We start from the raw sequence: 27,654 nt of genomic DNA, 5'->3' as shown, positions 1-27,654 counted from the left end.
CATCACCCAACTGGCAATGGCCTTGGGCCCTAGGGCAACCTTTGCCTGGAAGCATCACCCAGGTTCAGCACATCCTGCTCAAGGTAAAGAAGCTGGCCTCTGAACTTGGGTAAGCACACTCTTTTAAATTTGTAGCTTTAACTGTTATTGATGAGATGTTGATTCTCTGTGTAAAGTAATTTAGAGATGCATTTAACAAAACTGAAGTCACCTGATTGGTAATGGGTTTGTTTCAAGTTTCAGATTGGTGAAAACTTTGTATCAGTTATGTCAAGCAACTTTTCATAATTTGGCAACTGCTAAAATAATTTGGCTACTGTTGGTTATTGTTTTAATGTGTAAACTTGCCAAAAAGCTCATTTGGGTTACGGCTTGCTGAGAATTTACAAGTGTATAGAAATCTCTACTGAATGGCTTTTTACACCAGGACAAATTTAAGTTTGAGATGTAAATCCTACTAAAGGTTTTCCTAAGCTGTGATTAGTGAAACTTGCTGTTTGAGGAAAAAAGCTCATGATTTTATTTTGAGTTATTTAATAGATCATAATAATCCATCAATAAATCAATAATCTACCATCTGAGAAATGCCACAAGCTACTCAGAAAGAATGTGACACTGGTGGGAAGTCAGAATCGGGGAAAGCTAAGAGGACAATTTTAGCCTCGGTCTAAGATGGGATCCTCCTGGCTCAGTTTCCCCATTATGGTCCTTTGTAAAGGAATGTTATCCACCTGGTTATTCCTGAGTCTGGCTATGAAGTGGATTTGATACTGCCTGGTTGGAAAACAGAATTATCTGAATCCAAACAGAGCTAAGGATGTTTTATCCTGTCATATATGGGCCTTGAAGTTTTTTTTCTGTCAGATTAGTGTCTTCCAGACTACAGGCCATTCACCTACAGTTGTTAGCAAACAGCAGGTACCAGCCAATGTCCCCACATTGCTCCCTGGATGCATCCTGTGCTCGGTTCCAGTCAACCTCCTCTTTGGGACCCCCTCGAGGCAGGGACAGCTCTATGCCCCTTGCCACCAGGAAGCAGTTTCAGAAGCCAAGACCTTTGCCCCTTACCCCAAAAGAATTTGGGTCTCTTGTTTGAGGAGGGGAATCATGAGGATGGGATCTAGACCCCAAAAAGGAAAAATCCTGGACTTTCCCACATGGCCAAATCTCTGGAGTTTGCCTGAGGCTATAATCCCATCAACTGGCCTTTCATTGTGGCTATGCCCAATCTCCCAATTCTGCTACCCTTAACCTAGCCTAGCCTTCCATTGTCTTACCTCCCTGTGGTCCCCCACCATTTGCCACCCTTTCCTATCTAGGCTTCATTCTCCCTTGGCTATGAGGTCCAGGTACCAGGTGTTCTATTCACCCCAGCTTACTTGCCACTCCCATTCAGATCTTCCTTAGAACCCTCCTCCAGTTGTCCCAAACTACTTGGCCACTCCTAGATCCCTCCCACAGACTTTCTGTATATAAGGTCCATATTGTCTCCATTAAGGTGCTCAGATTCTTACAGCCACTGCTCAGATTTTTACAATCTACCCAACAGCTTACACATGCTTAGATTCCTTAAGAGTCTGGCCAATATGACAGATCTTTAACAAACCTTGTCTTTGGCTGAAGAAAAAAGAAAGAAAGAAAAAGAAAGAAAGAAAGAAAGAAAGAAAGAAAGAAAGAAAGAAAGAAAGAAAGAAAGAAAGAAAGAAAGAAAAAGAAAGAAAGAAAAAGAAAGAAAAAGAAAGAAAGAAAGAAAGAGAGAGAGAAAGAAAGAGAGAGAAAGAAAGAGAGAGAGAAAGAAAGAGAGAGAGAGAGAGAAAGAAAGAAAGAAAGAAAGAAAGAAAGAAAGAAAGAAAGAAAGAAAGAAAGAAAGAGATATGTGCCAGACATAGGCTTTACTTGAACTAAGATACTTCTTTCCAAATGTGAATAAATTATTTTCTCATCAAATAAAATAAAATACTTCTCACTTTATCTCTTTTTTTTTCCTCCAAAGAGAAACAAATGACTATCTGTATTAGTCACTAAAACTGAATACGGAGCTATAGAGGGAGAGTTGTACTGATTTGGTATTATCTGACATTTAGAGGAAAGTTTTAAGGTGTTTTAATCGTTTGAGGATTATGTGGGCCCTATTTTGAATATTTAAATTCTATAAAATGGAAGCATAACTGAGAAAACTAAAATGTACAACATCCTATTGTTTCTTTTTTTATGATCATTTTATTGCCAAATAATTTTTATTTGTGAACCTAAGTCTTTCGATACATGAGGACGGATCGTTAGATTTTTAAAGGAACTCCATTAAAAGGGTTGTATTTTGCTGAAGACTTTCAAAGTTATCTGCAGCTGAACTTTCCTATGCAGTGGGATTCTAGAGTCACGGCTGTCAGCCTTTTGGTGCGCTTCCCAAAGAACTGAAATCCAAATGTGAATTTTGGGTGTTGAGCTGATGTTCCCATTTCACTTAGACACAGCAAATGGATGCTTAAATAACCAAGCACTGATTTGATTGCCCCTCAATGGAATCTGATTGCCCAAATTTGAAAATTGGGTCCCAACTGTTTAATAACATCTGATCCGGATCGTAAACCTTCAGCAGTATCATTAGCATATCAATTACAAAGCAACAAAAAACTGGCACCCCACCTACTCCAAACATAGCCAATCACCATAAAGATCAGTAGCAGATTTTTTCTCAAAGAGTGGACAATGAATCTGTTCTCCCATTCTTATTTAAAGAGAGGGAGGTCTTCCAATAAAATATTTCCTTTTCAATGCTTCAGATAAGGAGCTAGTCACCAGAACCTCCTTAGAACATAGAGCAGAGAAAGACCATGAAAATAACTTATTTCACCTTCTAATTTTATATTTGAAGAAGCAGAGGCCCAGAAAAGAGAAATGACTTGATGAAAGTTATGCAACAAGTTGATGCCAGAGCTGGGAGAAGAAACATGATCTCTTGATTTTAACCACAGTGCTTCACTGTGGTCCGCATGTCTGCTTCACATTATCTTTCATCTTATTAAGGATAACATCGATTTTTCAGTTTAAGGGGTGGCATCTGTAATTTTTTAAAGCTTCTCATCGCTGTTCCTCCCTCCAGGCCAGGAGCTCTGGAATTCAGAATAATTACTCACCTGTACTGGACTGGACAATTCCAGAGTCCACAGTTTGTCCAAGGAGATCATATTGATTAAGGCGAGAGCCATCTTCTGCTACAACCACAGACCGTGCTGGTTCTCGGGTCCATTCATATACAACCTCTGCTCGAGTGTAAGCATCTAATTGAAAAAGAAGACTAATGTGTCACATCCCAGAACTCACAGAATTGTTAGAATTGGAAGGGACTCAGTGAATATCTAATCAAACCCATCTCTTCAGAAAGGCAAGGTATAATTATCCTCATTTTATGGATGAAGCAACTTGTGCCTAGAAGTATTGTGATTATACTTGTGGTTATAAAGCTAATATGTGTCTGAGGGACAACTAGAATTCAGAGATGTATCTGAATCCATTTTTTTTTTACACAAGGCAAGAACCACAAATTACACTTAGCACAAAAAAACTCCTTCATTTTGGAGAGTCCATGGCAATGGAATGTGTGGGGATATGTGAACACAAGCATGAAGTCAGAGGGAGAGCAATGGGGCCCAAGAGATAGCATCTTTCTTTTTTTTTAAATTATTCTAATCAACTAAGTGCCAAGCTGTGTTATTTCTGCATTGCTGAAAGACAAGTGCTATTGATACTCTAAAGTTCAGTACCTGAGGCAAAGCTTCAGTCACCACATCCTAGTCACCACTCTAAAAGATCTCAAGTCTCCCTGGCTCTTGTCACAGGAATTCTTCTATTAAATTCCACTGCCTTTTAAGAATATACTAACAAATTATGATTTATCAGTATATATATTTTCACAGAAATTTTTATTAAGAAAGGTAGAGTGAAAAATTAGAAGCTGTATTCATTCTGTCATATAATATATATATGTATCGATACATATATATATATATATACACGTAGAAAATAAGGTTTGAAGATAATTCATTTTCCAAGAAATTTCAGTTACTTTTTCCTTTTTATTGAATAATAATAATGATTATAATAATACAACTGTGCTCTATCCACAACTGTATTTGTGTTGCTTTATATATTTCTCAAAGTATTTTCACTTACATTATTAAAAATATCAGAATAAATTTTTTTACTAGCCCTGATTAAAAATAGATTATACTTCCTTGGGACATTTTAACATGTATGATACTATGATTCCCATATTTCATATATAGAACTTGTTGTTGAAAAATCATATGACCAAAAGTGAGATGAATAAATAATTTCCACCAAAATATAGAAATCAAAATGCTCATTATTCACACCTAGACTATGTTTCTTTTTTCTCCCCATTCTGGACATATAATTGGGATTTTGATTTCAAAAATGTTGTATGTACACATTGCTAAGATGTTACTAACCAGCTTTGAAAGTCATTTTTTTTCCTGATCATCATGAAATTGTGTGAAAAACACAGATACTGAAAACTTGGTCTGTATTTCCTTAACGATTCCTAGAGTTTTCTAAGGGCACCTAACTGTTATGAAGTGAGTGATGCTACTGAACGTTACCCATAAGGTTTAATTATCCATCATGAGGACACTGTCTTCTCTCCTCTACCCTTACTTTCTGAGTCACCAGTCAGCAATCATTTTTTTGCTTGGCTTTGTTTTGTTTTTGGAAGTATATTCAGCAGATGTTTGAAAGAGAGTTTTCTATGAATCATTACAGTGGCTAGTAACACTGTGCGTGACGTATAAGAATGACCAAGTGATAATTTGGGAATTTGACCCCACTGATTTTTAAATCAGTGAGACATTTAGCACATGCTGCATTAAATGGGAAACTTGCACCTGTCAATATGCCCCAAGTAGCTTTTTATTCACACAAAGGGGAGGGCGTGGAAATGTAGCGGAAAACATACATGGTGTGTAGAAACTGGGGTCACCACTTCAATAAAGTGACTTCCCTGAACAGTGAGAAACAATTCTCATCCAAAACTCTTCTTCGTGTGGATTATTTTCTACTTATTATGGACAATATTGAATGTTATGATTAGAATCTAATAGATTATTTGATCATCCATCTTTCTCCCTCCCCTTTATTTTTTCAGAGATGAATTGATTTCCCAAAGGTTACACAGCTATTTTGTGGGAAAGCCAGCATTATACATATCTCTCCAGTCTCCTGGTACGGTATGAATTCCAAACATCTCACTCTTCAGAAGTATTTATGAAACTTAAATAATATTATATGTCCTGCTAGAGTGTAGAGCTGTTGCAAAGGTCAAATACACATTAAATCAATTAATCAATGAGCATTTATTAAGCTTTTACTTAGAGGAGAATATGCAGAAAAAGCATAAAACCCTACAAAAAATAATTTCTTTTATAGGTCTGGCAGATCATTAAGACACTGTTTAGTGCACTTCAGGTTGGAAAAGCTCAAAAGAGAGTGATTTCTTCCATCTTCAGAAGTAAGAAGAGGGCCAATGGAAACCATGTCTCCTTGTCTTGCACTGGTCTCTACATTGTTTGCATAGGTGATCAGAAAAAGATGTACCCATGATGTACAATTTGACAGCAACTTTGTAATTATAATGTATCATTTCCCCAGCAACTTATTGGTAATCTTATTAACTATAATAGTCCCCAATGCCATAATTAGCCTGAGCTACCATAAACTCTGCAATTATCTTGAAAGTAGGTTATTTCTTATTCTTGTTCTTTGTCTCAGCTACCATAATACAGATCAGAATAGCAATAATCTACATGTTTTGTCGCTAATAATATATACAGCCCCCTTTCTTTGTTTTGTTTTTAGGCAATTGGGGTTAAGTGACTTGCCCAAGGTCACATAGCTAGTAAGTGTCAAGTGTTTGGTCTGAGGCTGGATTTGAACTCAGGTCCTTCTGACTTCAGGGCTGGTGCTCTATCCACTGCACTACTTAGCTGCCCCTATAAAGACCCTTTTAAAGCATATCCATAATGTCTTGATATACATCCTGGAGGCATCACAGTAAGTAGCAACCTATGTTCTTTGGTTTGAATTAATTTCTAGGGGATCATGTGATTATAGATTTAGAGGTTAAAGGGAACTTATAAGTAATCTAGTATAAAATTCATTTTATAGATGAGTGATCAGAAGTTCATTGACTTGGTTAATATCACACACTTAATAAGCAATGGAGCTAGGGCATGAATCAAGAACATCTGGTTCTGAATCTAGTATTCTTTGCATTGCAACACATTTTTGTTTCTGAGCTTGAACTTCTGGTCCTATAGAAAAAAGGCTAAAGGAATCAGTATTATTTAACCTGGGAAAAAGAAGATTAAGGAGGGAATTTATTCTTCAAGTAGGATATGTATGAGGAAGACAGTAACTAGATATCTAATATATGAGATATAATGTAGATATCATTAATGTATGAGAAAAGAGGAATTAAGGCAAATTAAGGCAGAAAGGTAATATAATTGCAGGGATTAGAGCTCTAAAAATGGAAGAGGTATCAGATCCTATCTGGTCAAATTCCTTCATTTTCTATATGAGGAAAATCAGTCCCAGAGAAGTTAAGTGACTTGGCCAAGATCACACTATTAATACTAGAGATAGGATTTGACCCTAGGCCTTTGTCTTCAGACAGGGTTATAAAATAATAGTATGGATTGCACAATAGTATGGTTGTAGAGTCTCTTTCCCTGATACTGTTTGAGGAAAGGAAAACCAAGTCAAAGATCTATTGCAAAAAAGAAAAAAAAAGAATACCTCTCCTAGACAATCAATCAGTCACCCAACCAGACAACCAAGATGGGGGAAAAAGTTTCAAGCATCCAATTATGTGAGTAGATCTTTCCAGGTCAAGCTCCAAATTCTAAAATTCTTTTCTAAAATAAATTTGCCACTTATCCTATTCCACTATGATTTTTCACCCAAGGAGTAATAAAGTTGTTATTTTATGAGGACTATTCAATTGTATACTCTAACCTAGGGGTGGGGAACCTGTGGCCTTAAGGCCACATGTGGCCCTCTAGGTCCTCAAGTGCAGTCCTTTGACTGAATCCCCTTAATAAAAAGGGATCTTACACAATAGAAAAGCATAGAAGGTAATTAAGTATTTGACTGTGCCCACATCTATTTTATCCCCCAATAGACACTCTAGAGACAAGGATATCATGACCTACTTTTCATGTAGACACATATGCTTATCAAATAGTATTAGCCTAAACTCAAAATCATTAATAATAGGATTTGGAAGGTCACATATGGACTTAAGATGACAGATTCCCCAACCCTGCTTATCCCCACCCCACCCTATGCCTTGCCTGATACATACACACATGCACCTGTCCTTTTTTTTTTTCAAACAAGCTTCAAACATAAGTTAGCAATGGCAATCATATTTTAGTAGATTGTGCTAAAGAAAACATCTGCTTTCTTAATTTTTTTTGCATGTCAACATGTGGCTTTTGTTGTTCCAGAGGTCTTTTAAGCATATTTTACATGGTGTTCAAGTAAATTGTTACCACAACCTACTTAATCTGATATTTTGGCTAGAGGTTTCCTAATGGAACTAGGTTAAGGAATTTTTTTGGCCTGGATGACTTAAGTGAAGTCCATAATCTGTCCAAGGCACTCTCTTAATAAGAAATTTTCCCTCTTTAATTTTAGGCTCCTATAGAACAGGACCACTCCACCCTCAAACAGGCCACAAGAGTATCTTCTTTGAAGTCTGGCAGCTGTTGAGTGAATCGAAGTGTGGTTGACTTGCTCTGTCCTAACCCATGAGAGTTGAGCAGCTGACAACCTACCAAGAAAACCAAGTAAATTTCTTTCCCTTAGGCAATTGTAAATTACAATATGAAATAATGGCACAACATTTTTCAGGCTACTGAAAAAATATAGTCACCCAGACTTTTGAAAAATCAATAGAGTAATAGTAGAATATTGGAGCTAGAAGAGAACTTGGAAGTCATGCAGTCTAAACTTTAAATATATACATGTGACTTTGTTTGCCCAAAATCAGGGCTCTTCACTATGATTTCATTGCACCATTAACTATTACATGGTTTTCCTGACAATCATGTTGAGCCTTTCTGTGTAATGCTTTTACAGCCTCCTTTGCTCTATAGCTCATATGTGCCATGTTTGAGAGTGAAGATGGAATGGTCAGGAATCTAAATAAAATGAACACTGACCTAGAGTGAACATTTGCCCTGCTATGCCTGAAATATAATACAGATAAAGGAGTCACTATCACCTTTCCTTAAATATTTTCTTATTCGGTTGTTTTTTGTTTTGTTTTTGTTTTTGTTTTTCAGAGGGGTTATTTCAAGCATGTGGTTTTCTGAGGGTATGTACATTTCCCTTCATGGTATTAGGCAGTGCATTGTAGTCAAGAATTTTCTGTGCTGAGAGCCAAAAGATAGTTTCTAACCCCAGTTCTTTTGTTTGTGACCTTGAAAAAGTTTATATTACCTCTCTGAACCTCAGTTTTCCTCTATATAAAATAAGGAAGAGTTGCCATGTACACTTGCTATGGCATCTTTCCTCTCTAATGCTCTTCAGCTTTTTCTCTATAAAATCCTGAAAGTACTTAGGGCAATTTGAGTACTATAGATTGGGGATAGACACTAGTTTTCTGAGAAATTCCACATGCATGTGACCTAATGTATAGATGAAATTGAACGATGTTATTTGTATTGTGTGGTGTTTATCAGCAAACAATGTGGCAGTTAATTATTCTAGGTATAAACTGGCATAGATATAATCCCCCCACCACTGTTGCTACTTTTCTGCCAATGAGAATATTTTAAGAAAAAGATTTCAAATGACAGTCCCCCCCAAAAAAAATAACAGATTTGTAGCTGCTTCATGGAAATTTTACTACAAAATTCCAGTTTGTAGTATAAGATATAACTGAAAGATTTCACTGCTAACAAAGATTTCTGGACTGGATTAAGAAATATGCACTTTAAAGAGTAAGCTGTAATAACAATTTCTTATGATCTGAGGATCATTGAATGGCAGTTTATAGTATTTTGCAACTTGATTTTAAACTGTTCTGTAAGGAGCTGAGGTTGATAAAAGTGAATTTGAGTGCAGTCTTGTCTAGAGAATGGTGATAATGCCTTCTTGGGTTCTTTTCCAATATGGTAGCTCAATGAATCTAAAAGAGCCTTTATCATATCTTCTCTTGATACCTTCCTACATTTTTCCTGCAGGAATCATATATCTCAACAGAAATAGCTATCCAGGAAGACCATCTTATAAAGTAGGAGACCATGCAAGATGGTTAAGGAGTTGACTCTGCCTACATCCGTTTTAATCCCCAAAACACTAGCTAGGGACAAGGATTTCATGACTTACTTTTCATGTAGACGCATATGTTTATCAAATAGCATCAACCTGAACTCAGAATGAAATGTAGAGGAGGAAAGAATACACATCTCTGGGAAGTGAACCCTTGCAAAAGCACTGAAGCCAAGGAATGTGTTTGTTTATTCTATATTTTGAAATAGCAGATGTAATAAGGTTCCTGTTAATTTCTAGGTGACCTTCAAAAGATAAGACTCTCTGGTTAAATATTGAATATCATCCAACAGCATTTATATTGAAAACATTCTTTGTATATCCAAATGGGTCTATGACTTATTCCTTGGAAGGTTAATATAAGATATTTTCCCCTTTGCAACATCTATTAGGTTTAGGCCATCCTTTTAGTGAGGCCTGTTTTACTTATTACAAATTCAACCGGATGTATATTTATATGTAATTTTTTATTGTTGATAAATTCTAAACCATTGTATCAATCTGAGTTAGGAGTAAATGATGTCTTGGTGAATCTGAATGTAATCTCATCCTCATCCCCTATTTAATGTTTGCATATTCCATTAAAGTGAAATTTCTAAGTTCAGCTGATTCATCCCGTTCTCTATTCCATTGACTATCTGATGTCTTCCTCTTTCAAAAGTACTTAGAAAAGTCATTGGTATGGATAGGGTACCACATTTTAAAATTCCTAACAGTACTTTACCAGCATATTCACTATCAGACATATTTGATTTGAGTCTCAGAGCTCACAAAAGCATAGGCAATTAAAATTGAGGCAACTCACAGCTTCCAAATTTCAATGGGCAGGCATGGGCATCCATTGGAAAGTCTTCAAGATGCATAGGACATTCAGCTCGCACAGTCAATCTAGTCAGTTGAGAAGTGAGAAAAGAAGCACTACAGATCAGATTTCCTACCACCATTACCTGCCCCGCCCTCCCCAATACCAATAAAGAGATAGATTAAGTGCAAACAAAATCCAGATCTGGGGAATTACTAAGAAAAGCAATGCATTACTTGTCCATTTACAATACTTTAAATATCAATGTTTTCTTTGGTGCAGGCATTCTCTCTCCCAAAGAAAATCTCAGTCCCTCTATTCTCTTTTAAATGGACTTCGCAATTTGCTATGGCTGGAAAAAAAAAAAAGAAAGAAAACCAAACCTCACAACTCAGTGATCAGCCATCTGAAAATGAGGTTTTTAGCTAGGCCTATCCAGAGCTGACAGGCCTGCACTCCCTCACTGGGCCAGTACTTGAAGTTTTTTCTGGCTTCATGATCAGTTAGCGAGTCAATATGCATTTATTAGTCACTGCCTATATCCAAAGCACTATGATAAGTTCTAGGGACACAAATAAAGGCACAAACCAATCTCTACTCTCAAGGAACTTACATTCTAATAGGAACGACAATATATGAATAACTAGGTATGCATAATGCAGTATCCTATTTTACTTTGCTATTATATAATATGTAACATAATATAACATGACGCAGCATGATATGATATACTATATCTTAACACTGTATATATAAGCATATATATGTCGGCACGTATACATTTATGTATATGTGTGTATATAGGTATGTATATGTGTGTGTACATGTGTGTGTATGTGTGTGTGTGTGTGTGTGTATATATATGTATATATATGTATATATAATGTTTTCAGCCATAACAAATCATGAAATCCATATAACAGGGAATGTTGCTGTTCAGCAATTTCAGTTGACTCTTTGTAACCCCATTTGGAGTTTTCTTGGCAGAGACACTGGAATTAGTTGCCATTTCCTTCTATAGCTCATTTTATAGATGAGGAAAAGAGACAAACAGGGTTGAGTGACTTGCCCAGGATCGTACAGCTATTAAGTGTCTGAAGCCAGATTTAAACTCAGGTCTTCCAGATTCCAAGGCTGATACTCTATCCACTGCACTATCTAATTGTCCAGGAATAGAGAGGTTGATATAGATCTATCTATCTGTCTATATCCATCAGTCCATCCATCTATCTATCTATCTATCTATCTATCTATCTATCTATCTATCTACATACATACATATATATGTGTGTGTGTATATATATGTGTATATATGCATATGTATGTGTGTGTATGTGTATATGTGTATACATATACATATATATATATAGAGAGAGAGAGACAGACAGACAGAGAGAGAGAGAGAGAGAGAGAGAGAGAGAGAGAGAGAGAGAGAGAGAGAGAGAGAGAGAGAGAGAGAACAGAAGATAATCACAAAAGGGAAGCATTGGTAGCTGGAAGAATTGGGGAAGGTCTTCTGTAGAAGATGGGATTTGAACTGAGCCTTGAAGAAATGGCCAGAGATTGCACTTCACCTGGCATAGACTTTGACAACCTAGGGATACTCCCATCCTGAAATCTGTGATGAGGCAATAAAGGATTAGATAGATAGATAGATATCTTTATAAATGATATATAAAGATAAAGATATATATACGTATTTTATATAAAAAGATCATATATACACACATGTGTGCATGTGTGTGTGTATATATATGCACATATATATACATATTTATACTAGATCTATAATATTATTAATGAAAGGAATCTCTTATGAAGAAACCCCTTCTACTAGTATAGGTCTGTAAGTATTCTTATAGACCTGACTGGGTCACTGAGAGATTATGTAACTTGGGCAAGGTCATATAGCCAATATATGACAATATGGAGCTTAAACTGAGATCTTTGTGGCTCTACCCACACCATGCTACCTCTATGACTACATACACACACATGTGTATATATGTATATACATATAACAAATAATTTTAAAAAATAATAATGAGTGTCTTTTGTTTTCTACCACCATTCTTTCATGAGAAAAGCATCCAATTTCTCATTATGTATGGTTTACAAAATATAGTTTCATGATTTGGAGATCACTTCTCACTAATTGGTTTACAAAGGCAAGTACAAGTGTGCATGTATTGGGGGTGTAATAGGAGGGTCAGCAGAAAGGAAAATTGAATTCAGCTCTTTTGATTTTCTTGAAGATGCCTTTCAATTCCCTTTAATATTTAGATATAGCATCCTTGCCCCTCTTCTGCCATCAGGAATTTCCCTTCACTCCAAATACATACATATGTACACATATGTAGATGAAAATATATCCAGTAATTTAATGGGGTAAATCAAGAATGATGCTCTGATCACGATACCTCAGTGAATGGAAACAACCAGCCTTTGTATTTGCCTGTTAATTGCTTGATTCAAAGAAAAAACAGAAAAAAAACCCCAAAACTTGACTATTCCTTCAACCCAAATACATTATCTTTGTTGTTTGGGAGCATGATTTTGAGTAATTATTAAACCTTAGTTTTCACTTAAAACATGAAAAAACATAACAGATAACTTAAGAAGTTTCCTGTAAGATGTTTTGACTTATGCCTAGGCTTTGTATAATCTATTAAATGAAATTATGTGTATTTCCCAAACCTATCTTATCCATTGATATTTGAAAGACACAGATTATTTAATACATTTGGAGAGAAAGATTGTGAATGTCTAATACCATGAGATCATCATAATCTCAGCTAAAAAAGTGAATTATTATGGCACCAATGAATACAGTCACTAAGTTTTCAAGGTTACTTTCAAACTTCCAAAGATATTACAATGGTAATAGGATGGATCGTGTCCTGGAGCAATCAAATATCATCAATTAGCAAAGGGCAGTTAGAAATTTAGCTAACGGAAGGAACATGGTTATTTTTTTTTTGTAATGAGAAAAATTGCACATATTCATAGTGATTAATCTTGAAAAAAAGGTAAAGATACAAAAAATCCCAAACCAGCAAATTGACAGCTGGGCAGTGAAAAGATTAGCATTGGATTTGATTAACCAGTCACAAAGCTTTAAGGCCAGCATTTTGAACATAAACAGATCATGTCTAGAATATTTGGCAAAATCTCCCCACACATGGCCAATTGTCCCCCTATTTCTTTCTTTCTGTTGTGTGTTTTTTAACATTGGAACCCACACACTCGCACCAATTCGAGCCAGCTGGGACCAATATCGAAAGCAGCTTTTCAAATATTTTTGAATCTCAGTGAATGAAAATCCAGGATTGGCAGTACTCTAAAGGCAAAATATAATTCTACCTCCATGAAAAAACATGTCAAATGAGCCCAGAATTTGCTTTCATTACCTTTGTACATCAAGGGAGAAATTACATGACTCTAGTTGCCTAATTTGGAACTAATTCACAAATAGAAAACCCTTTTCAAGCTATCGGCAAATGGAACAATCACTTTCTCATAAGTAATATGGTTCTCTATGTTTTAAAATTTCCAACTGCTTATCTTCCCTTAAAAAACCTATACAGATTATATGAATAATGTTTATGTATGTACATTATTTGTCGCCAATGGAATGGGGGCGATGAGTTTTCTGTTCATGTATTCCATCTATTTACAGTCTTTATAGATTCCTCAGAATGATTTCAAAAGGTAAAGGAGGCTTTCTTTTCTTACAACCAACAAATATGACTTTAAACTGTCCTTTAAAATATACAATTCCTGTTTCCTATTTCATTTATTACTTTTCAGATTTCCTTTTGTTTTGTTTTGTTTTGGTCTCTCTTTCTCAGAGGTAATACTTTCATTCTAGGTAACAATTTACTGGTAAACCAACATCGAATCAATACCTTGTGCAGATGCAGAAATCTAAGATACACCAAAGTAAAGGGAAAAATCAAAGGAAATAGAAAACACTTTAAATTGAAGTGGGTTGGCTCCAATGGGAAGTAGAATAATAGAGACAGGGCAGAAACATATTCACTAGTGGATGCATAGGGTGTTGGCTCTTACCTCATGGTGTACAGCAGGGTGCCATCCTCAGTAATGCGAAGCAGCTTGTTTGGCATGGTCATATTGTGGGCCACAGATTTCTTCCCATTGTGAAAGAAGGTATCAGGAGTCCAAATTTTACTTGCCATTAGGTTATTTAACCGAAGAACAGTCATAGGCCCTTTGAATTTGAGTCTCTCATCCTTCCAGCTTTGACGGAAAAATACATCTATTGTATATTCCTAAACAAATTTGGAAAATAATTAAAAAGTTTTATGGGCTATGTTTTGTACTGCAAAATGAGTTACGATTTTTTAAATACCATTGAGACTGAAGAATGACCAGTTTTTATTATATAGTTTTTCAGAGAAAGTTCTTTTTAATTTTGTTATTTTGATGATCAAACATTTTTGGTGTCATCATCATGATATTAAGTGGTAGCTTTGCTTGTGCATGCTTGTATTAGAAAAAATTATATTGGAGGAAAAGTCAGAAATTATTAGTTAAAACAATAACAGAAAGATCAACTGTAATATCTGAGGACCACACTATTTCCTTTTGTTATATATTCATTTATAGACGATGTTAAATTTTCTCTACAAGAAAGAGACGTTTGTTTAAATGTTATTGAAAAGGAACAGCAAAAACTAAAAGAGGAAACTGTATGTGAGCAATGTAATAATATGCGTACGTATTGCTCATATGACTTTAAGATCTATTAAGCAATATATAAACAATCTCATTTGAACTTTGAAAAATTACATGAAGGATATGCTTTGATTCTTTGATTCACCCATTTTATAGAAGAAGAAAGTGAGGTTCAAGAGATTAAGTAAGTTGTCCAGAGTTACATAGCTAATTAGAATGGCAAAATTCAGGCCAGTTTTTCCTGAATCAAAATCCAAAACAGTAGCTACTTTGTGCATCGACTCTCTATAAGTCATTCTTTCAAAGAAATAGGTGTTAAGACAAGGACAAGGGTTAAATATGAAATAATAAACATAGAGGGAATTTTCAGATTTTTATTTTAGTCATTCCTTTGTTAGGTCAACAGTTAAACCATTCTAGACATATGAAGTGCTACTGCACTATTATTTCAAGCCTAATCTCTTTGCTACAATTTTACTTTTGTTCCTTTTCATTCTCTACTCAGTGGGAAAATACATACTATTCCCTATCAAACTAGTGCCTATATGTGGAAAAGATATGGAGGACTTGGAAAGGAAAGGAAGACCTCTGTCTGCTAGTTTATTTTTCAATAAACAAAAGATATTTGTGAGATACATGAGATATATGTAAGTAAGAGGAATGTGAGAAGCTCATTATCATTCTTTACCATATGAGGCCACCTTAGAATATATTTGAACAAACATTGCATTTTACTTGACAGTAGCTAGAACCAAACATCTATTAATCCTTAAACAAGCAATAGGAGTTACCAGCTCTTGAAATTGAAAAGGTTAATGTCTCCTTACAGTACTTGCTATCCTGATGCTGAATTTAGAGCTAAAGGTCTTGCCATTAAACATCCCTCATGAACACCAATATTAGCATTCCCCAAAGTGGAATGTAGGCAACCTGAGAAACACTATGATGCTGTGTAAATTGTCTGCTTTCTCGTTAGAGAGCCAAACATAAAGGAAGCTACACGTAAGTTTTCTTTTTTTTCATTTTTCTCTCTCAATACAAAACAAAGCAATACCTGTCTTTGACTATTTTAAGGTGTTTCACTATGAATACTTCAGTCTACAGGACCCAGAAAGAACAAAGGAATGACTATATCATTATTGTGATATAAAAGCAATTGTGTAAGTCCTAGACTTGGGAGTCATGGACTTAAATGGGAGACATGGATTTAAATCTTGCCTTAGATACTTATGGAAATGAATGATCACAGACAAATTACCTAAAATTATGATGGCTAGAAATAAAAGTTTCCAATCTCACTATAAAGATACAGTGGTCAAAGAGGGAGAGTATATATAACTCAGTGTAATCCAATCTGTATGGACTGAAAACAAAAAAGACATGATAAAACACTCCTAGGACACATAATTGGTTCTAATTTTCCTACTCTATTTTTAAATCATGTTTTCAATTTTAATGATGTAGAGATCACTAGGAACTTTATTTATTAATGTACATAGGCAACTTCTCTGTAACTTAATCTAATAGTCACCTTACCATTTATTAATAACTTACTATGTGCCAGGCTCTTGGTCAAAGAGTTTGAGATATAAGGAAAGGCAAAAAAACTAGCCCTTGCCCTTAAGGAGTTCCCAGTCTAATGCAGGAGACAACATGTAAATAACTAAATCACTATGTACAAATAAGATATGTGTATAGATATAGATATAGTTATGTGTGTATATTTATATAGTTAAGCTCCAGAACTAGACATGTGAGATGAATCTTTGGGGGAAGGTACTAAGATTAAGAAGGACTGGGAAAGGCTTCTTGAACATAGTGAAACTTTTGCTGAAATTTGAAGGAAGCCAGGGAAACAAGGAGGCAGAGATGAGGAAGGAGAGCCTCTAGGCATGTGGAATAGGCAGTGAAAATGATCAGAGGCAGGATATGCAGTGTCTTGTGTGAGAATAGCAAGGAGGCTACTGTCACTCCATCACAGAGTGCATAGAGGGGAGTGAAGTTTAAGAAAGCTGGAGGGGGGGGAATAGAATTTTGCCTGGGGCACTGGGAGGTTAAATGACTTACTTGAGGTAAAACAGACAATATGTATAAAAGGCAGGACTTGAACTCCGGACATCTTTATTCAGAGTTTAGTTATCTATATATTAGGTCATCCTGCCTCACACATATGCATTTAAATAAATATTTCTTGATTTAATAGTAGTAGTAGTAGTTGTAGTAATAGTAGTGGTATTTAGGCATTTGAGGTAATAGCTCTCACATTATCTATGAACAGACAACACTCCTTAAATTGACTTTTGAGACGCCATCAGAAAACCTGTATATATTATCTGTATGTCCATCACTGGTGATCCAAGAATTCTGACACAGTAGAAAAGACTATCAGAGTTGGTTATGGAGCTCAGTCTCAACATTTTTCTGATGAGGAAACTGAGACTTAGAGATCTGAAGTCTAGATCCAGTAATTTGACAGCACTTAAAGAAGCAGTTGATTATAGGCTCCTGTTCAGTCTTTATGTCTAGATGTTTTCAGATTGTTCAGAGCTAAATGAAATTATTGCTTTTGTGTTATTATTCTCTAATTCCTAACTTTAGGAACTTTTTTTTTTGCATTTTGACCCTCACAACTTCATATGTGTGTGTGTGTGTGTGTGTGTGTGTGTATATGTGCATATGCATAGGCATAATATACCTGTGTATTTGAGAATGCATAGCAGGTTTTTAAAAATGTTGAGTAGGAAAAAATTCATTTTGTTTAGAGGAGTAAAAGAAGACTGCTGGCAGGAAAGAGGGTGATGAGGAGGAGAGACAGTGGTAACAGGAAGGGTAGGCAAGAGAACTGCAGACAAAGATGGAATGCCAAGAAACCCACATTAAGCTTCACAGTTTCAGCCCACATAACCTGGATGGAATTTCTCACCAAGAAATCTTGTTCTATGGAATGTGTCCTAGAAGAATATCACCTTACTTTGTAGACATAGAGTAAAATCCTGTATGGTTCTAAATAAATACTGTAATTATTTCAGCATTCCAGCATGTAACTTCTATTCCCATCTGTGTTCTTCTACATAATACATTTTAAACACTATGGAAAACACGACTCCATTTGATGGAGCTCTCTGAATATTTCTGTCTGAGGCTAGGGCTCTGGGAATTGGCTGCCTGATTAACACTTAGTGGCTTTTAAAATAATTTCAAGGAGCTGTCCTAATTTTTTTGTCCCAAATGAAAGCAGGCTGCCTTGGTTTTATGATAAATTTTTAGAAATCAGCTTCTCATGGAAAGATATAGGAGAGTTTTTTTTTTTCTTAATTAAAAATAGTTTCATTTGGGCTGTGACATTCTGTCTTGATTGGATTTCCAGAACAGTTCCTTTACTCTGAGGTTTGTTGCTTACCACTGAATGAATGTCTTGGCTAGATTCTCCATGATGTCACTCCAATGATGATCAAATGATTTAGCTGCTCAGACTGTATTTTACTACATATTCACCACTAACTACATGTGGCAAATTGATCACACACCTATGGCTAATTGCTCAGCTGCCTAAGCAGGAATATTGGTCACTTTCTGGCTCTAAATATACAAAACAGGACAGACTTCCCTTGACTTGGCCCACCCACTTCACTACTTCTGATGTTTAACAAGAGTGTATGAGGCTAATGGGCCAATTGAAGAGCCACAGGCTGTAGAGTATAAAAATTACCTTGTATGCCATATTTCTAAGGGGCGCCATCAATCTAAGTTCAAAATAAATGTGTATATGGGGCTGTATGAAACCTTCACTTAAAAATGCTGTTTAAAAAATTTACAGTATTGTGTATGAAGGATGGTTACTAACAGACTGTGGGTAACAGTACAACCTATCCTCATTCCTAAAGATGAGTCCCAAAGTCCATGTCCCATATAATTTGAGCAATTGAAAAAATAGCATCATTTTAAAATAATATAATTAATATCTAGAATGTAGCTACTACTTTAAAGTTTCTAAACTGAAGTCTTCCTGACTACAGGACTATTACACCAGAAATGTTAAATTCACAGCCCACAGGCAAGCTGCCTGAAAAACTCCAGAGCATTGATGAAAACAAATTAAAATGAAATTGGGACTGTTTAACAAAATAAATAAAAATTCAATATGACATGCATAATGTTGATTTGTAGTTTTCTAAGTCATTATGTCATCTGCAAGGATCTATTTCTTTTTGAGATTGAGATCGCTGCACTATAGCACCTACGTGCCTAGAAAAGCTAGTATATAAGTAGCATTAAAAGATAATACCGGATGGAGGATTTGAGGTATGGTAAGACATAAATATGAGACCTCACACCTAAGTTACAAAAGAAATTCATATTTATCAAGTTTCCCTCTATGTTCAGCCTATTCTAGGAACTGGTGTAAGGCTCGGAGGAGAAAGATAGAAAAAGAGTTTAGTTTCTGTCATCTAATATAGCTGAAAAGAAGAGACATAGATTTGAAACTACTCAAGAGAAAAAATAGAATATGATATGCATGTTCAAGCATTAGATTATGCGCTAAGTCCTCAGAATTCAAGCCTGGAATTGGCCAGTCTAGGGCTAAATCATGAAGGAAAAACAAAGTTTGAATAGATGAAGAGAAATAGAAAGGAACTTACATAGGTAGGAAAGAATGGGCAACGGCATGTACATAGCAATAAACATGGTTTTGGTGCATGACAATGTGAATACAGCCCAAATTGGATTAAAAAGTTTTTGTTGGCTTTGTGGTGAGAAATAATGCTGAGGAAAGAAGATAAAATTAGAAGAAGAGTCTTGAATTTTCAAGATAAGGAGTTTGGAATGGGCTCATTATTCATTTGGGTACAATTGTGGTTTCTTAAATAGAGGGAGGATATTGATGGAGATGGCATTTTAAGAAGATTGTGATGATTATATGGGCAAAATTTTTAACAGAAGACTTTTTTTATCTGTCCAATAAGGTGGACTGATAACATGAGTTAAATGAAAAATACATATAGCTGCAAAAGTGACCTTTTAAAAATGATTCCAGCTTGTTTTCCTGCTAAATTTAAAAAAGTAATTTTTAAAAATTGAATTTGATCTATCAATAAGGTTATTATTAAATAAAGACAATAGCATTTTGCCCTATTTCTATCAGTTACTCAGTATTTAGGCTGATGCTGGAAGAAGGACTGCATGAACTGTGTTAAGATGATACCAACAGACATTTTAGAAACTAGATCATAAATCTAGACTATACAACCTCCTTAAGAATTAATCTCCTTGTGTACCTCCAGGGACTCTACGGGAAACTGATTTACCTTGCATCTTTGTCATATTAAGAATTTCGGTGCCAAACAAAGAAATTTGACAGTACATTCCAATTCCAATTGTGAGGGCAAGCTGTCGTCAATTGAACACTAGACCTGATATAACTAAACTAGTTTGCTAATATATGAGTGTCTCTTTCTTTCCCTCAACACTCCACATGCTTTGATTCCAAATACTCATGACTGAGTGATGAAGATAATTTTTCCCCATGAGAAGACAACTATACTTTAGTCATACATAGAAAAGTAACTTTACTTTACAGCTAGAATTCTATGAATGAGTTCTCAAGTTCCCTTTGTATGTTCTTTACAATACGCGCTTTGCTTAATAAATAGTTCCAGTTTCTACTAGAATGAAGAATATACATAATTAGCATAAATAGGGTTGTGAAAAAGCACATACCTGTCTCAATTTGCTTCTCATTCATGAATTTACTCTCAACAGTCCCTGTCACAGTTGAAGCACTGGTTTCTCCTTGGCTGCTCTCTGCCCTCTCTTTTATCAAATATTCACTGGCTACGTTCTTTTTTTTTTTTTTCTGTCCAGAGTAGTTTCATCAACTTCACTTTTGATTATTGTTAGAGACCAGGCTATAATCTAGGTGCATCAGAACTCATCATCCTTTAATCAACATCATTTACTTTACCAAAACTAAAGTTAATAACTTATTCTTTTCCTGGCAATCCAGCAACCAGAATCATGTTGTGATTTGAAAATGAGCACTGTAATATTCTAAAGGATAAAGTGGCTAGCATTTTTTTTAGTATGCCATAGTACAATATGTATATCCTATAATCCATTATTGAAATCACAGAAGTTGATAATTTAAATACCCTTGAATGCAGCCATTGCTAAGAACAATCACAGCTTGGCATTTTGGGAGAGGTGAAAAGTTTAAAAATAGATGCCTGTATCAGGCTACTGAAGACTAGCCCTCATGCTCTAAGTGTTCTTCCCCCTTCCCCCATCTCCAGGGAATTTTTTAAAAAAGAAACCACATCAATAAATGTGGAGCTGCAGTGTCACTCACCATATCATGGTCTGAGACGGGTCCGAAGCTGGTGACGAAGATATCAGTCTTCACTTCAGTTACACGCTCTGATGAAGCAGGAAATTGGGACAGTGAGTGTCTGTCAACAACTCTCATTAGATCTCCCCACCACAAGCTCACACCCAAATGGGAAATTTATTGCCTTTGATTAGCTATCTCTAAAATTGGTCTGCAGTGTAGTCTTGATAATTTACTGCTTACACAGGAAATTTCACAGTTGATATTTTCAGCATGGAAGAAAGTTGAAATATGCCACTTTGAGAGACAGTATAGTATTTTGCTAAATGTATAGAGATTCTTGGTGAGGATTCCATTCATTTCCATTATTGTCTAATCAATTATTTATTAATGGACAAACATGCTCTTACTAATTATATAAAAAATCTCATATTATAGTCAAAATAAATTATCATGTGTATGCATTTTTTCAATTTGTATTGCTACCATATGTTTACCACCTTTATTTCTGTATATATCTCACTGCACTAGCCAGAAGACCATCCCTTGTAATAAAGAATGAATAAAGAGGGGGGGATAGTTCAGTAAATTAAACCAAGCCATCAACTGACCCTGATAGTATATACAGAGTTCCAACCTAGTACATCACCTCTTCAAAGAAGAGAGGGAGGAACATTTTCACATTTTTTAGACACAGGCTATACTTAATCATTACAATTATAATGTAATCCAGTTCTGCTTTGCTAATTCTTTCTGTTGAAGATTTATATAGCTTAGTGTTAGACTCCTTACACATTGATCCACATTCTCTTGCTATTTGATTAATTCTCTGGAGGTACATTCTACACGTCTGGGAACTTTATTTTCTTTAACACAATGTTGCAATTTATCAATGCCTGTTTTTTATGTCCTCAGTTGTATCCAAATGATCCAAATTATTCCTTGAGAAAATCTGCCTTAACTTCTACTGATGTCTTCAAAGATGGCAACAAATAATACACAGATTATGGCATACAAACTGTTCATTTAATAGAAAACATTTCAAGTTCAACTTGACTTTATTTTATTGGCCTTTGGTGACATATATATCAACCAATAAACAGAACTTTATTGCAGTGTTGTGACTCTTCTGAACATCAACAGTGACATTTCCTAAGAAATACAGTAGCAGTAGAAGAAATAGAGTAGTGTTGTTTACATGAAAGAAAAAAAAATTGTTGAAGTACTTGAAAATCATCTGCCTGTGCCTGTGTGTAATACATTACACAATATTCATGCTTTGATTATCAGCAATCACAATTCAATATGTCAATTCATTTATTAAAATAACTGCATCTGACATAGAATGTAAAAATGGAATGCTAAAATTAAATTACCATCTGATTTCTTATATCTTATTTATAATATTAATATGTAATATATGGACATAACATTAATATCTAACAAAATAATATGTTACATATAATGGCTATATTTAATCTTTTTTTTTTTACTGGACCATGCATGGCAAATTTCTGGAGAAAAATTCCCTAATGGAATCATGTAATTCAGTTATATTTTATGAAATTCCAAAAATACTTAAGTAGCATATGCAAGCTACTATGCTGGGTTCTGGGGATCTACAGGCAAAAATAAGACAGTCTTTTTCCTCAAAAAATGTTTGTTCTGTCACAGAGACGAAAAGTGCACACAAATGAGTAGAGTACCCAGAAGACTGAAAGAAGAAGAGAGCAGCAGCAATGGAGGACTCCATTGGAAAGATGCCACCTGAGTGAAATCTTGCAGGAAGAAAAAGGATTCTGAGAGGCAGAGATGGGAAAATCTGGTGCAAGCTTCTAACTGAACCTATGCACAGAGGCAGGAGAATATTGAACTCAATGAATGTTTGACATTCCTGTTTGGTTGGACCAGAAAGTCTTTGAAGGCGAGTTATGTGCAGTTAGGCTGAAAAAAAAATGGATTGACAGATTATGGAGTCTTAAATGGCACAGAAAGTATTATGTACTGTGTCCTAAATTCAGTGATGACTAAAAGAGCTTGTGAGCAAGAGAAGATATGGCAATACTTGTACCTTAGGATGATATTTTAGCAATGGTGTGTCTTAAATTGTAGAGGAAAGACACAAAAGTCAAGGAGAACAAATAGGAGGCTATAAAATTTGTCTAGGAAAGAGATGATTAGGGTCTGATTTAGGTTTGTGGCTATTTTGTTATGGCAAAATTGAAGACTTGTCAACTAACACGATTTGGGATATAAGGGAGAGAATAGATTCTAGGTATTGAACAAGGAATATGTTGTCAGAAATAGTCACTGTTTTGAGTTACTTCGCTTTATATACTTTCTTATAAGGGAAGAGTCTATGGAGGAAGTTCAGAGGTCCAGGAAAGTGACAACAGTAATAAAAATGTCAAAAATATTTATCATTTTTTTTTAAAAAAAGAATCAATGATAACTTCAGGGCTATAAGACATACACACATGAGAGAAAATAATTTTTTTTCAAATGATAAAAAAATCTGATTTTATAAATAACTCAACAGGTATTCTTTACAGTGTATTTGCAACCTCTTAAAAACTATCTAATATAATTAAGTCCAAGAAAATTCAAAATCTCTCTTCATTTCTGGTTCTTGCAGAGTTGCCTCTGAAAAACATAAACATGGGGTAGCCAAAGAAAATGGGATTGTTACTCTATCATACTAGCCTTTCTGATTCCAGATTAGATTTGGAGGCAAAATTGTGATCTCATCCAATACTCCTAACAACATTAGTCGGAGATGTCTTCCTGGTCTTACTGTACAGTCTCATACTAGCTTGATGGTTTAGTTGTGCTACATTATGTTTTTCTTGAAATCAAAGTAAATTTAATCAAAAATTTATCCTGTACTAAAACAATTTTGGAAGAGATTCGATACTGAAAACTAATTTAAAGAGAAAATATCTTTATTCTATTCCAACAAAACTCTGATTTGAGCAGTGAACGTATCATCCATCATATCTTTAACATAATGGATATACATTTATAGTTGTCCTGAAAGTGCCATTCTCTCATGGTACATGATAGACTTTAAAATATTAGCCATCTTTTTATTCTTCAGTAGTCATACAATAGATAGAATTCTTCATTGAAAAGAACAAGAGGTGATTAATTGGTGTCTTAATTTTTATCTAGATGAACAAATATAGATAAACAAACATGAAAGCACCATAAGTATGCTAACCAATACTTTATTATTACATTTTGCCATTATTACAGATACATTGAAAAAGGAAGTTATCCAATTCATTTAGATCTTCCAATGGCTTGAACTTCCACTTTAGCATTTGACTAATTATATGATTCAATTTTGCTTTGTTTCTATGTCTGACAGCCAGTACTATTTTAAATAGTATAAGTACTATTTAGGATAAAGTGATGTGCATGGGCTGGAGATGATGGTGATCTTTGTCAGCTTTTATTTTTGCAGTATAAACTTCAAAAAGAAGATTGACTTACATGCATTTTATGAACACAGTTGGCTTATTGATCTCTGTCTACACAGCTACACGTACCAGGCAACTTGAGGTAGGTGCATTGATCTGTCCATTGTCATTAATTATATTACTCAGAGTGAAATTTGATATCTGTACTTTGTGGTAGCCCCAAGGTTTATATGGGAAGTAATCAATTCCATTAACAATTCATTCCCAAAGGTATGAGTATCTGAGATTTATTAGCTTCCAGAATGATTTAATGCTAAAAAGAAACAAGGAGGCCACTGTCTCAAATAACATAGGTACGTGAAAAAATTCCCAACTACAAAGAGCCCAGATGACTTTATTAAGAATGGTTTATACCAAATTAAATTCATTCCCTTTATAGGTGGGTTTATAGAAGTACAGCTTACCTAAATTGTATTCAGACTCAAGGCCTGTTCTTAAAGACAAATTGCAGTGAATAGGATAAATAACAGGATGATTGAAAGAGTGTTAATTGAATGGACATACTCAAAGAGTAATCATCAGTATTTAAATGACAACTTGAACTTTTGTTCAATGTTCCAATATCAAGTTGAATTGTGATATGCTATTGCATATACATCACATTGAGCTAGTCTCTGGGTGTATATTTATGAGTGTGAGTGCATGTGTGTCTCTAGGTAGTATGACATAGTAGATTGAGAAGTAGAAATCTGGCCGCAGAATCAGGAAAACTTCGTTTCAAGTCCTACTTTTGATACACATGTTGGTTGCTTGTCCTTGGTCAAGTAATCTCTCTAAGAACGTATGTCATATGCATGATGGGTATCACATTGCTTGCCTTCTCAATGAGCGGGGGAGATACTTTAGGAAGAGAGATAATTTGGAGCTCAAATTTTTTTAAAATAGACTATTAATTTTTTAAGTAAATAAAAACCATTATTACTAAATAGTTGCTTATTTGCATTGGTCTAAGAAATTTTATCATCCTGGAGTTGCCTATATAAATGGAATGTGAGTAGTTCCCACATTTGCACTGGGAACTCATAACACTAATAAAATCACATTGCTTAAAAGGGGGTAGACAAAGCCAAGATGGTGAAGTAAAGGCAGGGACTCACTTGAAATCTCACCCAAACCTCTCCAAATACATTAAATAATGACTCTAAACAAATTCTAAAGAGGCAGAATCCACAAAAAGATGGAGTGAAACAATTTTTCAACCCAAGACAACTTAGCAGGTCAGCAGGGTGCACCAGGGTGAGAGAGCAGCACAGTCCAGTGCACATTGCACCAGTGCAAACTGGACCCCAGGAAACCTGGAGCAGGCCTTGGGGCAACTGAATCATTGGCAGCAGTGGTGGTTTTTACAGCCCACAGACAGTAAGGAGGTTGGGCAACTGGTCAGAAGGAGATTTGTAGGGGTCCCTTTGCTGCTACCAGGGACAGGACTCTGTTGCATTGCTTAGATCTGAGTTACACTCTTGAGTCTCAGTCCCAGGGCAAGGAAGAGTATTAGAACACTAAGGCTCAGAGCCACAAGGGAACAGGGACCCTGGTCACAGTCACAAAGTGAAAAGAGTACTTGTGGTAACTCACAAACCAGTGCACAATACACAACAGTAGGAAACACACCTCTGCCTGAATCAAGGGTGGGGAACCTATGGCCTTGAGGCCACATGTGACCTTCTAGGTCCTTGGGTGGAACCTTTTGATTAAGTCCAAGTTTTGGAGGACAAATCCTTTTATTAAGGGAGTTGTTCTATGAAGTTTGGATTCAGTCAAAGGGCGACAATTGAGGACCTAGAGAGCCACATGTGGCCTCGAGGTCATGGTTCCTGACCCCTGGCCTAGATCATACTACATTGGAAAAACCAAAAAAATTACAGGACCCTAGAATTAACTATGAAAACAACTGCACAAAAAACCCCTAAAGTTTGGGATAGTGCCCTCTTCACTTAGGAAGAGAGACCCACTTTGTCATGCGGTTAAGAGTCAAGAAAAAGGCTGGAAAAATGAACAAACAACAGAAAAAAAATTCTGACCGTAGAAAGTTCCTATGGTGACAAAGAAGATCAAAACACACACTCAGAAGAAGACAACGAAGTCAAAATTATGCATCCAAAGCCTCAAAGAAAAATATGAATTTGGGTTAGGCCATGGAAGAGCTCAGAAAGGTTTTAATAAAAACAAATAAGAGAGGTAGAGGAAAAATTAGGAAGAGAAATGAGAGTGAAGCAAGAAAATCATGAAAAAAGAATCAATACTACGGTAAAGGAGGTACAATAAATCCTGAAGAAAAGAACACCTTAAAAAAAAAAAAAGAACAGACCAAATGGTAAAAGAGTCACAAAAATATAATGAAGAGAAAAATTACTTGAAAAGCAGAATTGGCCAAATGGAAATAGTGTGTGTGTGTGTGTGTGTGTGTGTGTGTGTGTGTGTGTACAAAAATTCACTGAAGACAAGAACTTCTTAAAAAGTAGAATTGGCCAAAGGGAAAAGGGAGTACAAAAGCTCTTTGAAAGAAATAATTCCCTAAATGTTACAATTAAACAAGCAGAAGCTAATTATTTTATGGACATCAAGAAACAATCAAACAAAATCAAAAGAATGAAAAAAAAATAGATGTGAAATCTCATTGGAAAAAAAAATGACCTGGAAAATAGATACAGGAGAAATAATTTAAGAATTATTGGGCTACCCGAAAGACATGATTTTAAAAAAAAGCCTAGACATCATATTTCAAGAAATTATCAAGGAAAACTGCCCTGATATTCAAAAACCAAGGGGTAAAGTAGACATTGAAAGAATCCACCAATCACCTTTTGAAAGAAGTCCCAAAATGAAAACTGCCAAGAGTATTATAGACAAATTCCAGACCTTCCTCATCATGGAGAAAATACTGCAAGCAACCATAAAGAAGCAATTCAAATATCATGGAACAGTCAGGATAACAAAATATTTAGCAGCTTCTACATTAAAGGGTGAGCGGACTTGGAAAATGATAT

At 35.4% G+C, this 27,654-nt stretch overlaps 1 protein-coding gene across 3 annotated transcripts in view; it reads right to left on the bottom strand.

Moving 5' to 3' along the window:
- GABRA1 (gamma-aminobutyric acid type A receptor subunit alpha1) overlaps positions 1–27,654 on the bottom strand; it is a 71,872-nt gene that overhangs the window by 24,125 nt on the left and 20,093 nt on the right. For all 3 annotated transcript variants that reach the window (XM_020992416.2, XM_020992418.2, XM_020992419.2), the window contains exons 4-7: positions 21,207–21,274; positions 14,234–14,454; positions 10,166–10,248; positions 3,138–3,281 (exon numbers count right to left, since the gene is read on the bottom strand). In XM_020992416.2, coding sequence (XP_020848075.1) covers positions 3,138–3,281; positions 10,166–10,248; positions 14,234–14,454; positions 21,207–21,274 — 516 coding nt within the window. The remainder of the gene's footprint in view (positions 1–3,137; positions 3,282–10,165; positions 10,249–14,233; positions 14,455–21,206; positions 21,275–27,654) is intronic.

The sequence above is a fragment of the Phascolarctos cinereus genome, unplaced genomic scaffold (genome assembly GCF_003287225.1).
Source record: "Phascolarctos cinereus isolate Bilbo 61053 unplaced genomic scaffold, phaCin_HiC Scaffold_2;HRSCAF=192, whole genome shotgun sequence".
Classification (NCBI taxonomy): Eukaryota; Metazoa; Chordata; class Mammalia; order Diprotodontia; family Phascolarctidae; genus Phascolarctos; species Phascolarctos cinereus.
Note: the sequence above shows the minus strand (reverse complement) of the source record. Positions and strands in the feature narration are given on the sequence as shown.